Raw genomic sequence first — 14,303 nt, 5'->3', positions numbered from 1 at the left:
GAGTTTCCCATGTCCAAAATTCTGAAATACTACAAATTTTTTTTTTTTACACGACTGAGATAGGGACATCATATTTGATGGTTCAGTGTAAGTAATTCTTGTTTCATACACAACATTATAAAAAATGTATAAAATGACCTTCAGGCTATGTATAAGGTCTATATTAAACATAAATGCTTTTGTACTTTTGAATCATCACGGCACCGGGCGCACTTTACGGCAGACTGAATTTGCATAAAAGTGCTCGCACCTCCATAGGGGGTTGATTAGATGGTCATCTACCCAAATGATCTCATGATGGTATGGAAATATTCTTAAATATGTAAAAATCAGATATACAAAATGATTATGGTCCCAAGCATTTCAGATAAGGTAAACTCATTCTAAATAATAATTAACATTTTAAAATCCTGTATATATCAACCGATATTGTTTAATACAAATTTTGCTTTTAGCCTCTAGATGTTGCTCTTGTGTTAAGTGGAGGATGCTATGGTCTTTCAAGGAAGTATATGCACTGGCAGGAGGAGCTTATCATTGGTGGCACTGTTAAGAATACTAGTGGAAAACTTGTCAGGTGAGTGTGTGTGTGTGTGTGTGTGTGTGTGTGTGTGTGTTTGTGTGTGTGTATACAATTTTGAATGTTATTGATTTTTCCTTGAATTAGGTCACTGGCTACATATCTTACCTTACCTTACCTTAAAGAACACAAATGGGCATAACTGTTGGAACGTTTGCCCAGATTCAGACAATTTATAGAACACCAGCATATTATTTTGTGCTCTCTATATCTATATGAATGTATATTCAAAACTATAACACGATTGTTCCTCAGACTCACCGACTAGCTAGATTTTATTGCAAAGTGAAAAGTAAAATTTTATTATTAACTTTTAAAACCACTCAGCAGTCTGATCTAACCACATTTTGAAAGCTCTTTGTAATGGTTCTGGCACGTTTCTTATAACCTGCTGCAGTCCCCCACTCTTGATTGCTCTAAAAGTCTTTAATGAACATGCCAAAGCGCAGAGCCTTTGTATTTGCTCAGTTGAGCTTATTTGTTCATCTAGCCCCAACCCACCTTCCCGTTTTCAATCTTTCCATGGAAGATCCAATATGCTGTTACTGCTGTATTGTAGGTTCTACTGTAAATGCGCATGGTGTTAATCACCACTGCCTTTATTTAACATTATTTGGTGTATCCTAAAGGTTCTTTTCATATTGTAGCAAGTACAGTATGCTTGGAAATGTGGAACTGCAATGATGTAGTGTGCCCAATGGTAGCTGTCTGGCAAATGTGTCTGACAACGAGCGTGATAGCATGGTTCTTAGGTTGCAAACATAAATCAACATAAAGACCATGTTTTGGGTACTCAAGCTGCTGTTTGGCCTCACTAACCAAGTCTTTACATGCAAAGGGGGGGTATGCAATCCTGGGTCACGACTGTCGATCCGTCCTGCTAGCACACCGCCGCAGGATTCAATGTCCCGCTTGGCGATCAGCGAAAATGGGCCGTGTCCGCGTAAACTGCCATGGGTTGTCGAGATGAAGCTGTGATTGTGACACGGTGGTAACATCAAAACAGCCCGACAGCTTTTAGATTCTGTCGATCTGCCTCTTCAATGCTGTTGGCCAAGACAGCATTGAATAGGTGCCCGCCGCTATTTCCCCCGTCGGAGTGCATACCCCCCAAAGTGTCTAAACCCAATCTACTTAGAAGTATAGTGTGCGGGGAAAAACCCATATATATATATCTCTTCTTCAGTGTAGCTGGAGAAGTGATCGGGCACGCAAAAACAATTAAATCACTCTCACTAATTATTCTGAATTCCCAGCCCCTTTGAGTACCATAAAAAAATCCTATTATTTAGCTATTTGGTAGAACAGGAAACACTGCTCCTAATTAAGTCTTCTACACTTCATGATCTAATTGAAATGTACTTTTCAAATGCACCTATCATTTGAGCACCCCCATCTAACTAGTTTCTCCTACATGAGGTTCAAACCTTTGCTCTTGCTTAATGTCCTAAATGTTTTTTATAGATCAGTGCACCTGCACATGGTCTCCACTCCAGGGGTATTCAAAATGTGGTCTTCAAGCTGCTGTGGAACTACATATACCAGCATGCCCAGACACCTTTTTAGCATGCCTTAATAGCAAAACTGCGGCTGTTATCAGCCATTATTCATTTTGCAATGAAACCATTTTATATTTTTAAAAACCATAAACTTCACTGAGGGGAATTTTGCTTCAGCTGCTTAATCACTGTCTTCTGTTTACTTAGTGATTTTATTGGTTATTTACTAGAGCTTCTAAAAATGAAAAGTGGTGATGTTGCCCATAGCAACCAATCAGATTTGGTCTATGATTTCTCTATTGCATCCTAGAAAATAATAGACCGAATCTGATTGGTTGCTTTGGGCAACATCACCACTTAGACGATATTTGCATGATTTGCTGCATTGGACTAATAAATCACACTGATCGGCTAATGTGTACCCATATTTACTCAGTCCCACAGGTTGCATGCAACATCTTTCAGTTGGCGGTGCCGCATGTGTTATAAATTATAGAATGCGATTTAATTCCCTCATTGCTTAAGGCCCCCATACACACTGGGTGACTTTGAGCTCAAAGTCGCTCAAAACAGCAGGTTTGAGCGACTTTCAGCTCAAAGCCGCCCCATGTGTATGGCCCAGCGATGAGCGGTGAGCGCTGCTGCGCGCTCCAGCATCATCGCCGGGAAAGTCGTTCATCTGCTGGTTATACCAGCAGATGAGCGCCTTTCAGGACGGCTTTGCATAGCGATGCGCTATGCAACGCCGTCCTCCCTCCATCGGCGCCGGGCAGGGGGAAGCCGCTCAGTGTGTATGCACTGAGCGGCTTTCCCCACAGCGATGATTGTCATCATCGGTGTCCATACACGCTGGGCATAGTCGCCCAGTATGTATGGAACTTTATGGTGCCCACACATGGGGCAAGATGCACTAAGTTTTACAAAGTGATAAAATGGAGAGTGATAAACCACCAGCCAATCAGTTCATAACTACCATGTCACAGGCTATGAGCTGATTGGCTGGTGGTTTATCACTCTCCATTTTTTCACTTTTCAAGATTAGTACATCTGCCCCCTGGTGAGATGTGTTCTAGGTGTGATTTGAGCTATACAATGTGTGCTATGCAAATGTTACTTTATAAACTGTATATAAGTTTTGTACTAGACTACAATATGTAAAGTACATATCGCATGTGATTCCCTACACGGGGTGCAATTTAAACTAGATCCAATGTGATTTTAAAGTAATACAAACGGGCATGGTGTGGCGACCTATAAAACAAGCCATTTAGTGATTGTCTGCCAGGCGGCCACTGCACAATGATTGGGTCCTGGCGGTAGCTTCAGTGATTGGCTCACGGGTGGCTCATCACATGCTCAGCTGCAGCACAGCACGTCCTCGGGGATCCCTTCAGTTTGTGAAACTGAGCTATATCGCGTTTTTGTGAACCCTGGTGTGTACCCAACAATTGCAATCCTAATGAGCTGCCACTGTATTTTTGTGATGGTTTTCATGAACAATCCATTTACTGGATAGATTGTGATTGATAGTAGGAGAGATAAGTGTTCTCCCCAGACTTCTTTCAGTGTCCCCAGTTTAGGCAGGTACTGTACATCTCTCAAATCACACCAAATCAAACAATAATGTAGTAGTCATTGTACGCTAGATCCTATACATTCGTTTTTAATATGTGATCGCTGACCTTTTTTATTTTTCCTAAAAAGGGGGAAAGGCATGACTTAAGGCTCCATAAAATATCATTATATATTTCTGTAAAAAGCATTTACTCTAGAGGAATGCCCCAGTGCCTGAGATTTATTGGATTTGCTAATAAAGTATATTTCTGCCTTTTTGAAGTCGCACAAATTACATAATTTCTTTTATGCATTTGTGTTACAGTGCCCAGGCCTTGCAGACTATGTTTCAGTTAATGACTCCCAAACAAATGTATGAGCACTTCAAGGGTTATGAAGAGGTTTCCAAAATAAACTGGAATGAAGACAAAGCAGCAGCCATCTTGGAGGCCTGGCAGCGGGACTATGTTAAGGTATGGCTATGAAAAGGGGAACTGTACACTTACAGGGAAGCAGAAGCTCCTTTCCATATGTAAACCAAATTATATAAATAAGACACTATGATCAACAAGCATTTGCCACCCCATGGAACCTATAGCACTGATAAAGTACTGGGGCAGATGCCCGAATTACAGTGATTGTTGTCCGAGCTCACATGCATCACGTGCAGCTTCAGATTTGCATGTTTTCTAGTACACAGTCTTTTCAGGGAAACTGCATCAGATATAGTGGTGTTTTTTTTACTTTTTTTAGATTCTGCAACAATTGGTTGTGCCGTTTTGCTTTTATATATTTCTTTTTAAGCAAATATCACAATCTTTTCATTTCACCTGTTACATACACACATTAAAGACAGCTAAACATTAAATTAAACAACTATTTAATGGCCCACAAGGTTATTTTCTTAGAGTTGTTGTACCTTGCCAGGGCGATATTTCCTAATATAGGATGCAGGCATGGGATAAGAGACCTGAAATAAAAAGTAAGTGTGACTTGTAAGGAAAGGTGTCTGGAACACATTAGTGAGCCAAAGAATCTGTTCACAGCTGCAGTCCCATTGGTGAGGTCATGTGACATTTTTTTGGCCTTTGTTTCCCAGGCACTGACCTCTGCTAAGCTGCATGTGACCTTTTGTGAATCAGCCAACCAATTAAAAACAAAGACACCTTCCCAGCAATGTCTAGAAGACCACTGCAGAGCAGTATATAGAGGCTATATAACCAGTCTGAATTTTTCTACCATTCTGCAGCCCTGTAAAGTTTGAATACTATTTTCTTTAGGTGAACTGTTTTGTAAAAAAAATGCTTTTAAATCTGGAATGAGTAGTTGCTGATACAGATCACCATATTCTGTACCTCTGTCCTACCTCAGCACAATGCAAGTTTTTTTTTTTTTTATATAGGTTGTACATCAAAGTGTTGCTCAAAACTCAACCCAGAAAGTTCTCCCCTTTACCACCACTACTCTGGATGACATCCTCAAGTCTTTCTCGGATGTGAGTGTCATAAGGGTTGCCAGTGGATACTTGCTAATGGTGAGTTGAACACAGAATAGACAGAAACAAAGGCATGCTCATCACTTTGTATGTTAACATGCATGTTAAAGATTGATTATGTAATGGCTAAGCGATTGGGGTGACCTGGTGCGATCTAATGTGCTTTTGTTTCCAAATGTTCTGTTTGCAGCTTGCCTATGCCTGTTTAACCATGCTGAGGTGGGACTGTGCCAAGTCTCAGGGAGCAGTGGGGCTGGCTGGAGTTTTGCTGGTTGCGCTTTCAGTGGCTGCAGGATTGGGCCTGTGCTCATTGATTGGAATTTCCTTTAATGCCGCAACAACTCAGGTATTAATTAACTTACGTGCAGCCTATGTTTGAAGAAGCACTATTGGGTGCATGAGGAGTTATCCTCCATTAATTGTAATTAAGTAAATCATATATTTTTTTTTTTTTTGGGTTGGTTTGGACTTTTTGTTTCCAATTATGTACTAATTAATGTAAAACTGCTGTATAAAAAAATATTTTTGTGCTCTCTAAACAGCATATTGGTATTATTGGACCAGCTTAAAAAGTGATAAAATGGAGAGTGATAAACCACCAACCAAACAGCTACTAACTGTTCTCTTACAGGCTGTGTTTGAAAATGGCAGTTTCGAGCGGATTGGTGGCTTCACTCTACATTTTATTATTTATTTATTTAAGGCTTAATACATCTCCACCCCCCCCCCCCCCCCATTGTAGTTTGATTTTCTGTGTGTATGTAAGTATCTATTATATTACATACATACACACACACACACACACACACACAATTTTTTCGTGGTGCGTCTTAAGTCTGAGAGATAATTTTTTTTTTAAATATATACTATCATGTGTGGCATTAAGCTGAAGGGATGGGTTACCTAGGGTGCACAGTTGACTGTCAAGGCTTGCGTGTGAGATTGAGGTTGTTTGTTAAATGTTGACTGTCTGCATTGTTCCCCACAGGTTTTGCCTTTTCTTGCTCTTGGGGTTGGTGTAGACGATGTCTTTCTCTTGGCACATGCATTTAGTGAAACTGGGCAAAATAAAAGGATTCCATTTGAGGTAATTAGAAATATTTGAAATGAAAGACGTGTCTTTGTTCACAGGAATTTTATCCAGGAGGTATATTTTGCTTTTTTAAAAAGAGTATTTGTACTTTAAACTCTTTGTTGCAGATGACACAGTACTATCCCATCTCCTCCTGGGCATAGCGGTGGTGTAGAGATCCCCATATGGTGAATTTTCTTTAATAAATAAAAATATAATTTATCTACTAGTGGTGTCAACAGATTAGAATCGCATAATCCTGACCATCGGCATTTAATACACAACCTGTTGCGCATTATCTGCTGCTAAATGAATAAATGTGTTTATTTAATTTTTGTGTGATACCACGATCCTGTGATGGCGGCAACATAAGGAGGTTCGTGGCACTAAATGTACCACAGCAACCCTTGTGGAAGAATCTTAAGCTGTGTACACATGGGGGCGATAGGGGCTGAAATCGCTGGAAATATGGTCGCTGGCGACCATATTGCCAGTGATTGGAGTGTGCCCCGGTGATAAATCGCCAGGTGCGCGCTCCCGTTTTCAGCCCAGTTCTAATCGCTGGTCGCAGGAGCTTGCTCCTGCGACCAGCTGATTACCTCTGCGGCTCCCCCGGCAGAGGTTCCCTTTCATCAGCGACCATCTCTGGTGGTCTGATTTTTTAGATATTTTAGTGATCATTATTTGTTTTTGATATGCTTTGGTATGATTTAACATTAGTGTATGATTTTGTCCACAGGATAGAACCGGTGAATGCTTAAAAAGGACAGGGGCGAGTGTTGCCCTGACCTCTATCAGCAATGTGACCGCCTTCTTTATGGCCGCTCTGATTCCTATCCCTGCACTCAGAGCTTTCTCCCTCCAGGTAAGAAATGTTAACCTAAAAAGAGTTCAAAATGATTTCTGTGAACATATTCATAGTTTTTAGAAATTTTTCTTTTGCCATGTAGTCTAAAGCTGGCCATACATTAGATTTATTGTCAGACATGGCCGGTTGGAACAAAAATCTGGTACTATCTGAATGACTGTTTTTGGCAGTTTTTCAGCATTTCAAAGCCAATGGTGAACCGTCATTTGCTCCCATAAATCACGAGATTTTTGTTCCAACCAGCCAGATCGGACAATTAGGGGGATATTCAATCCAGGGTCACAACTGTCTTGCTGGCCCGACAGCCGTAACCCTGTCCCGTTCTCGGGCGGCTTGACGTAAAATCGTCAGACGGGAGTCAATGGCTCACTTGCTGAACACCGAAAAAGGGGTGTGATCGTGAGATACGGCGGTGGATCGTCGAGCTGCGGCCGGGAACATCACTAATCCATGGCCATTCTCAGCAGAACGGGCCTGACTGCTTCTAAAGTCGGGCCTGTTTTGCTGAGATCCCTGTTCAATGCTGTCGGGGGGGGGGGGGGGCGCGCTGTCTGCAATAGCGGCGGGTGATTGACTACCCCCTTTAATCTTCAGATGTATATCCAGCTTTGTACTCTGAAACTTAACAGTTTTTTTTCTGGCCATATTTTAATAAACCCACCAATCAATAATGTAATCTTAATGGCATTCAGTATTGAATTTCATAAGGGAATCTGCATAGTATATCTAAATATTAAGAAATCCCATTTAGAATTAACACTTTATTTTTAATTTGTATCCTCTGTTGATGACTTAAATCTAAGAAACAATTTTGTAAATTTTGCATTCAAAAACTTTTCTATATCACTAATTGACCTGACTGTAGTGCTTATGTATTTTATTTACTGTATAAGCACTTAATTTCGCGAGCAGTAATTTTCGCGATAATGACAAAATCGGCGATTTCGCGAGTTGAAAATTTTGTGACTATCAACTGTACCTGCTGTAAATAGAACCGAGGGTGTGTGTGTGTGTGTGTGTGTGTGTGTGTGTGTGTGTTATTTTGCGCGGCGCAAAAACGAGAAAATTAAAGCCGCGTGAAAATAAGTGCTTTTACAGTAGTTTTTGGTGCTTTTTTTATTTTATTTTTATTCTGTAGAATGTTTTTATTTAAACCCTTTCAGGGCCAACGTTGCTGTGACAGCTGTGCAAAATAGCTGCTAAAAATTCCAGCATCGCTCACAGCAACTTAACAAAACTTCAATTAGACCTTAAGATCATTTGCTGACAATAACTAAAGTGATTCATGCTCCTTGACTTCAACCCTGGCATTTTTAGCGTATATTTTGCACATCACTCATAGCAACGTTGGTACTCAAAGGGTTAAAAAAAATATTTTCAGAAAGAGAAATTGGCAGCTTATTTTTATTTCTTTTTTATTCTTTTTGGTCTCTTCCTTAGTGCTTCTTGTCACCTTTCCCAACCCCTGCCTTGAATAGATAATAGGTAATGTTGGAGTCATATGTTGGATAAAAAGAGGCTTTGCACAATAGCTGGATAAAGTAGGGAGTTGCTGAGGAGCAGCTGTAATGTGGAGCTCTAGCTGACAGGCGTCCTCATTTGCTCATCACTTCAAGCTATGCAGTACACCCACTCTCCCTGTGTGGTCTGCCAGGAATGGCAAAGAAAACACACATACCTTGGGCAGGGCCCCATCTGTGAAGGCATACTAGCTTTTCCCTGGGTAGTTCTAGCACAGACCTCCCATTCTTCTCAGTTACAGGCAGAAAGCTCCAGATTTTCAAACCCTGCAACAGTGAAACCTTGCAAAGACTTTACATGTGAGCAAATAGGAAAGTCTTGTATAGTCTGGCAGATCACATCTGATCTCTTGCTGCAACAATCGTGGTGGGCTTCTCGTTTCATGCCGGTTTCCCTAGTAATTGCAGAAAAAAATAACATTGTGTTTGCGTTATGATTCTCCTTTTTCTTTTTTTGGTTTGTTATTTACATAAGAAATAAATTTGTGTAGTCATACAGAACATTTAGAGGAGAAATGCATTGGATGTTCAACAATTATGGTGCAAAATAAGTGTATCTAAACTGGATTGTTATATTTTGTTTGGCTAGCTTCTCTTTTATTATGCTCTGCCATGTTGTACCTCAGTGTATGAGTATTTAGCTTGTATAGTAGGCCGTATAAATTAGTAGTAGGTGTTAATACTGTCCTGTGTCCTTCAGGCTGCTGTTGTGGTGGTGTTCAACTTTGCCATGGTTCTACTGATCTTTCCTGCCATCTTAAGCATGGATTTGTATCGCAGAAGAGACCGCAGGCTTGATATCTTCTGCTGTTTTAGCAGGTAAGCCTCCTTCCTCAACATCTGATGCACAGACTGAACTATGAGAAAGATAAATTTGTTGTGCCTCACAGAACTGGGTTGTTCTTGTTTTAATAAAGTTTTACGGTACTTCCTAGCACGGCGCCCACTAAGCAAATAGCTTAGTGGGCTATTCTGCATAGGAAAATCGCATCGCATACCGTGTATAGTGCTGTACGATGCGATGTCCATATTAAGTGCACAGGAGTGCTTATACAATGAAATATCGCATAGGATCGCATGGCACCAAATGCGATGCAATGCGAAATTTCATTGTATAAGCACCCATGGCATGTGATGTGATGGGTGCTTACTATGCCATTGCGTCACCCCCAGTATCCACGCCACCCCAAAGCGTGGCGATCGGCGGCGGAACGCGTCCTCCGACCTTTTCATACCCCCACTATCCACGTCGGCGTGGAGTTGATTTTATACAGAGTGGCGAGCCATCGTGCCCGAAGTGTGGCGAGCCCCGCGAGGGGACGCGGAATACATGTAAAGTAATGCTCGCCACGCTTCGGGCTCGGTGGCTCGCGACGCTCGCCACACTATGATATCAACTCCACTCCGACGTGGATAGTGGGGGTATGAAAAAGTCGGAGGACTCGTTCTGCCGCCGCACGCCATGCTTCGGGGTGACGTGGATAGTGGGGGTGTTTTAGGAACACATTTACACCAGCCATATCATACATCTGAAAATATGGAAAATCGCATGTCCTGCAAAAAGCGCATGCGATGCAATGCGATTTCACTACGTTAGCATACGTAGAAAATCTGGGCGCCGTGCCAGGAAACAAGTACCAGTTTTACATATTTGGGAAAATGGGAGCGCAATGACTCCCATTTTGTTCTGCTATATGGAACATATATTGTCACATCCCAGAAATGTCCTATTTCATGTTAGATGCAAGAACATAAAATGGTAAATTGACGGAATGTTATATACTTAACAAGCAGCACATAGAAAAAATATTGTCCACAATGTACAGTAATAGGTATTTAAGGATGTGCTGGAACTTCTAAAGGGACACCACCATTAATGCTAATGTCATTATTATTTCTTTCAGTCCCTGTGCTAGCAGAGTGATTCAGATTGAACCTCAAGCATACATGGACAACAATGACAATACCCACTATAGACCTCCTCCATCCTACAGCAGTCACAGCTTCGCTCATGAGACACAAATCACCATGCAGTCTACAGTCCAGCTGCGGACAGAGTATGACCCACGAACCCAGTCCTACTACACCACAGCAGAGCCTCTGTCTGAGATTTCTGTGCAGCCAGCAGTCTCCCTGCCCCATGATACCGGCAGTCCGAGTCCAGATGGCACAAGTTCCACAGGGGACCTACTTTCCCAGTTCAATGCGTCAGGCCTTCACTGCCTCGAGCCTCACTGTGCAAAATGGACACTTTCCTCATTTGCTGAAAAGCATTATGCCCCTTTTCTCTTGAAGCCAAAAACAAAGGTATTTACCTCAACTAATACAGTGCAATATTATATGTATAAAGCCAGCTTTCTACTTTTCCCATGTGTTACTTTACAAATGAATACTAATAGAGGAGTTAGTGATTCAGTAATCACACATTGGCTGGTAACACTGGTTTAAAGTAAAACCTACTGAACCTAAGTTTCATAAAAGATGATATGAAATGCCAAAGCTGATTATTTTCCCTCATAATACAAATTGTTGTGTTGGAATGTAAAAATATAAATAAAACCCAAAGGTATCAATTTAATGCAATTATGACCATACAAAGTTTTAGCAGTTGTCACATTATTGCATAGTGGACTTGCCCAATAGGAGACTCTAGAAATGTCCCACCCTCATCTTTCCTATCTGAAGTGTGAGTGGATCATTATTGCCCTGACTATCTCTGAGCAATGATATGATAGGTAGCGTTGAACTTTGAGGGCAGTGTGGTAATGAGGTCACTGCACCTGCACTTGTCCCTTGGAGGTCCATAAAGCAGTCTAAATATAAGTTATATTTTGTCACTAAATGCATGGAAAAAAAAATATAAGAGATGTATATGTGTGTATGGAAAATATGAGAATGGGTGAAAGTTGGTTTCTTTACATCTTTATGAAGTGGCCTAAATTCTGGTGATTTGGCACTAATTGCATTTTTCTCTCCTTTACAGGTTGTGGTTATATTTTTTTTCTTGGCCTTGCTTGGTGTCAGCCTGTATGGCACTACGTGCATTCGAGATGGTTTGGATCTCACGGATATTGTTCCTCGTGACACCCAGGAATATGATTTCTTTGCAACACAGTTTAAATACTTCTCTTTCTACCACATGTATGTGGTGACCCAGAAAGCGGATTATCCTCGCTCCCAGCGCTTGCTGTATGACCTGCATAAGAGTTTTGTCAGCGTCAAGTATGTTCTGCTAGAGGATGACCAACAGCTACCAAAAATGTGGCTGCATTATTTTAGAGACTGGCTGCAAGGTAAGGCAATACAGCAATATCTGGAAGATATGCAATTACGCTGCCAAATGTGTCTGGGATGTCAGTATTTCTTAGTGAATTGGCAAACCTCATTTTCATGCTTATTTTATGCTTAGTTTATTCACCAAATGGCGATTTACTTGCTATTTTAAAATCATAACATCTGGTTTAGTAAAATCATTATCTGATAAATAATTGCAAATGACTTTGGGGGGTATTCAATCACCGGCAAGTGAATCAGCCCACTTTTGCCCCTTCAAGTGAAGCTAGGACTCGGCAGCACCCATACTTGTGTCTATTTCATTAAAGTGTGAAAACTGCAAGGCCCGGCCAATAGACTTATGGGGCCTACACAATGGGCGACACTACTGAACGATATGAGTAATGTAGATCGCTCAGTACACAGCACTGCACAGCGATGTAAGGGCCAGGTCTGGTAAGGGCCAGTTTTTTCTGGTGAAACCACTGGCCCTAACCGGCGATCTCACTAGATTTATCCTGCAAGCAGAATATTAATCACCATGTGATAGCGACACGTGGTGCCACCCATCACTATGGCCCCTACACACAGAGCGATGTAGGGGCATTTTCTAAGCATAAGCAATCCAGCCAGATCACTTAGAAAATACCCTAAAATCACCCATTGTGTAGGCCCCATTGACCAACCTTGTAAATGTTTACCCCTTTAAAAAACCTTTGTGTTAGGGAAGTATCCTACACGGCTGCTGGACTCCTATTGCATTACACCAACATTTTAGCCAACAAGATCTCCCAGTTGGGATTGCTGTTTATCTAGAGTTTTAGAAGCGTTCTTTTTGGTAAGGACAGAGCAACAATGGATTGCACTCCTTACTAACAAAGCAGGTCGACTAGCATTTATAAACCAATTTGATGGTGTTCGTATTAATGTATTAGTCTGCCAGTATGATATTGAAAATAAGCCAGGTTGTTTGGAGAATTCTCTCCTGTTTTTTTTATAAGGATGAGTTTGCTGAATTTAAGTGACTTTTTTGTGATTTTTCTTTTTCTTAAAACCCTAAATTATTGTAAATATCAGAAACAATTGCTATTTAATCAAATGAAGTGGCGTTCTAAACAGCAGAATGTGAAAGAGGAAAGTGAGGATTTCTGGGATGTGTAATTACTGTGGATTGATGCATATTTTGGTTGGTGTCTAGGTCTTTGTTGGGTAATTTATGGGGAGTGCTGTACGTGTCAGTTGTGGTTTTGTGGCTAGCTAGACCTGGGTGGTATTAGATTTCTGGTCACATTCTCCGGTGGGTAGATCTCTGTGTGTAATCTCTTTAAGACATGCCTCATTGTTCTCAGAGTTGCACAAGTTTTTACTAGTCTTATTGTTTTAGGCCTTTCACTGCCAGGGAAGATTTACAATGTGTAGAGGCATCAGCTCTGGGTTAAAGAAAACACTACGTACTTTTTTTTCCCTCCTTCTTTTTATAAAAGGCCATATCAAACTAAACTATGTTTAAGCAACTGTAGCAGTGTAATTGCATTCCATAAAAATGATAACATCTCCCTTCCATCTGATTTCTTTTTTTGTGCTCTGATTGTAATTTTATATTTATTTTCAATCTGGTATCTTTTCATCTCCTGAGCTCCCCTGCTTTCCATCTGGGAAACAGTATACTGATTATTTCTGCAGCTGTTAGGTAGTAACTGGAAGTTCTTAGAAAGTGGCTCGCTAGATTGGTGCTGAGCAAGTCGTTGTTTTATGAATGCAAACCTAGTTCATCTTTGTATAAAGAATGTGTAACATGGTGTGTAGCTTGTGTTTTGTTCATGTAATAATTCAGAGCAGGTTTTCATGTTTATAATGCAGTAATGCCTGATAGAAGGTATTTCCTGTGAGTCCAATATGGCTGACAGTGTCGTGGCATAGTTAGTATAGATATGTCACTTTTCTTGATATTCCACTCTTTTAAGGTCCGGAAGTGGAGAGTAATAAACTACCAGCCAATGCGCTCCTATATGTCATGTTATAGGTTGTATTTGAAAAAATGAAGGGAGCTGGATTGCTGATAGTTTATCACTCTCCACTTTATCACTTTTTGGCCGGGATGTATCAAACGAAAAATGCTGTAAAAACCCAGTTTTCTAATTTTTTTTTTTATTTTATCAAATGTTCATATATATCAACGAGGGATCGCCACATTTCCAACACAGAGGGTAACGCCAGCTTTTTCTGGCGTTACACTTTAGAATCCTATGGGCATCCCCCCTCACCTGCTGTCAGTGCAGCCTCCTGCTCTTCTGCCTGGACCCAGTGACCTCCTCCTCCCTAGCAGCAGTACTTCCCCCTTCTGGGTGCAGGGAGGAGGAGGAGCCCGGGAATCCCTGCACCCAGTATAGCAGGTGAGAGGGACCCGCGGGCACCCTCTCACTCGGCGCTCACGGCTTTGCA

At 41.1% G+C, this 14,303-nt stretch overlaps 1 protein-coding gene across 3 annotated transcripts in view; it reads left to right on the top strand.

Moving 5' to 3' along the window:
- Positions 1-14,303, top strand: part of PTCH1 (patched 1) — an 83,606-nt gene that overhangs the window by 44,298 nt on the left and 25,005 nt on the right. For all 3 annotated transcript variants that reach the window (XM_083186868.1, XM_083186859.1, XM_083186877.1), the window contains 9 exons: positions 456-577; positions 3,959-4,106; positions 5,036-5,167; positions 5,319-5,474; positions 6,117-6,215; positions 6,940-7,065; positions 9,289-9,407; positions 10,493-10,895; positions 11,572-11,881. In XM_083186868.1, coding sequence (XP_083042994.1) covers positions 456-577; positions 3,959-4,106; positions 5,036-5,167; positions 5,319-5,474; positions 6,117-6,215; positions 6,940-7,065; positions 9,289-9,407; positions 10,493-10,895; positions 11,572-11,881 — 1,615 coding nt within the window. The remainder of the gene's footprint in view (positions 1-455; positions 578-3,958; positions 4,107-5,035; positions 5,168-5,318; positions 5,475-6,116; positions 6,216-6,939; positions 7,066-9,288; positions 9,408-10,492; positions 10,896-11,571; positions 11,882-14,303) is intronic.

Source organism: Crinia signifera, chromosome 1 (assembly GCF_055691185.1).
Source record: "Crinia signifera chromosome 1, ASM5569118v1, whole genome shotgun sequence".
Lineage (NCBI taxonomy): Eukaryota > Metazoa > Chordata > Amphibia > Anura > Myobatrachidae > Crinia > Crinia signifera.
This window is presented reverse-complemented; position numbering and strand designations above follow the sequence as displayed.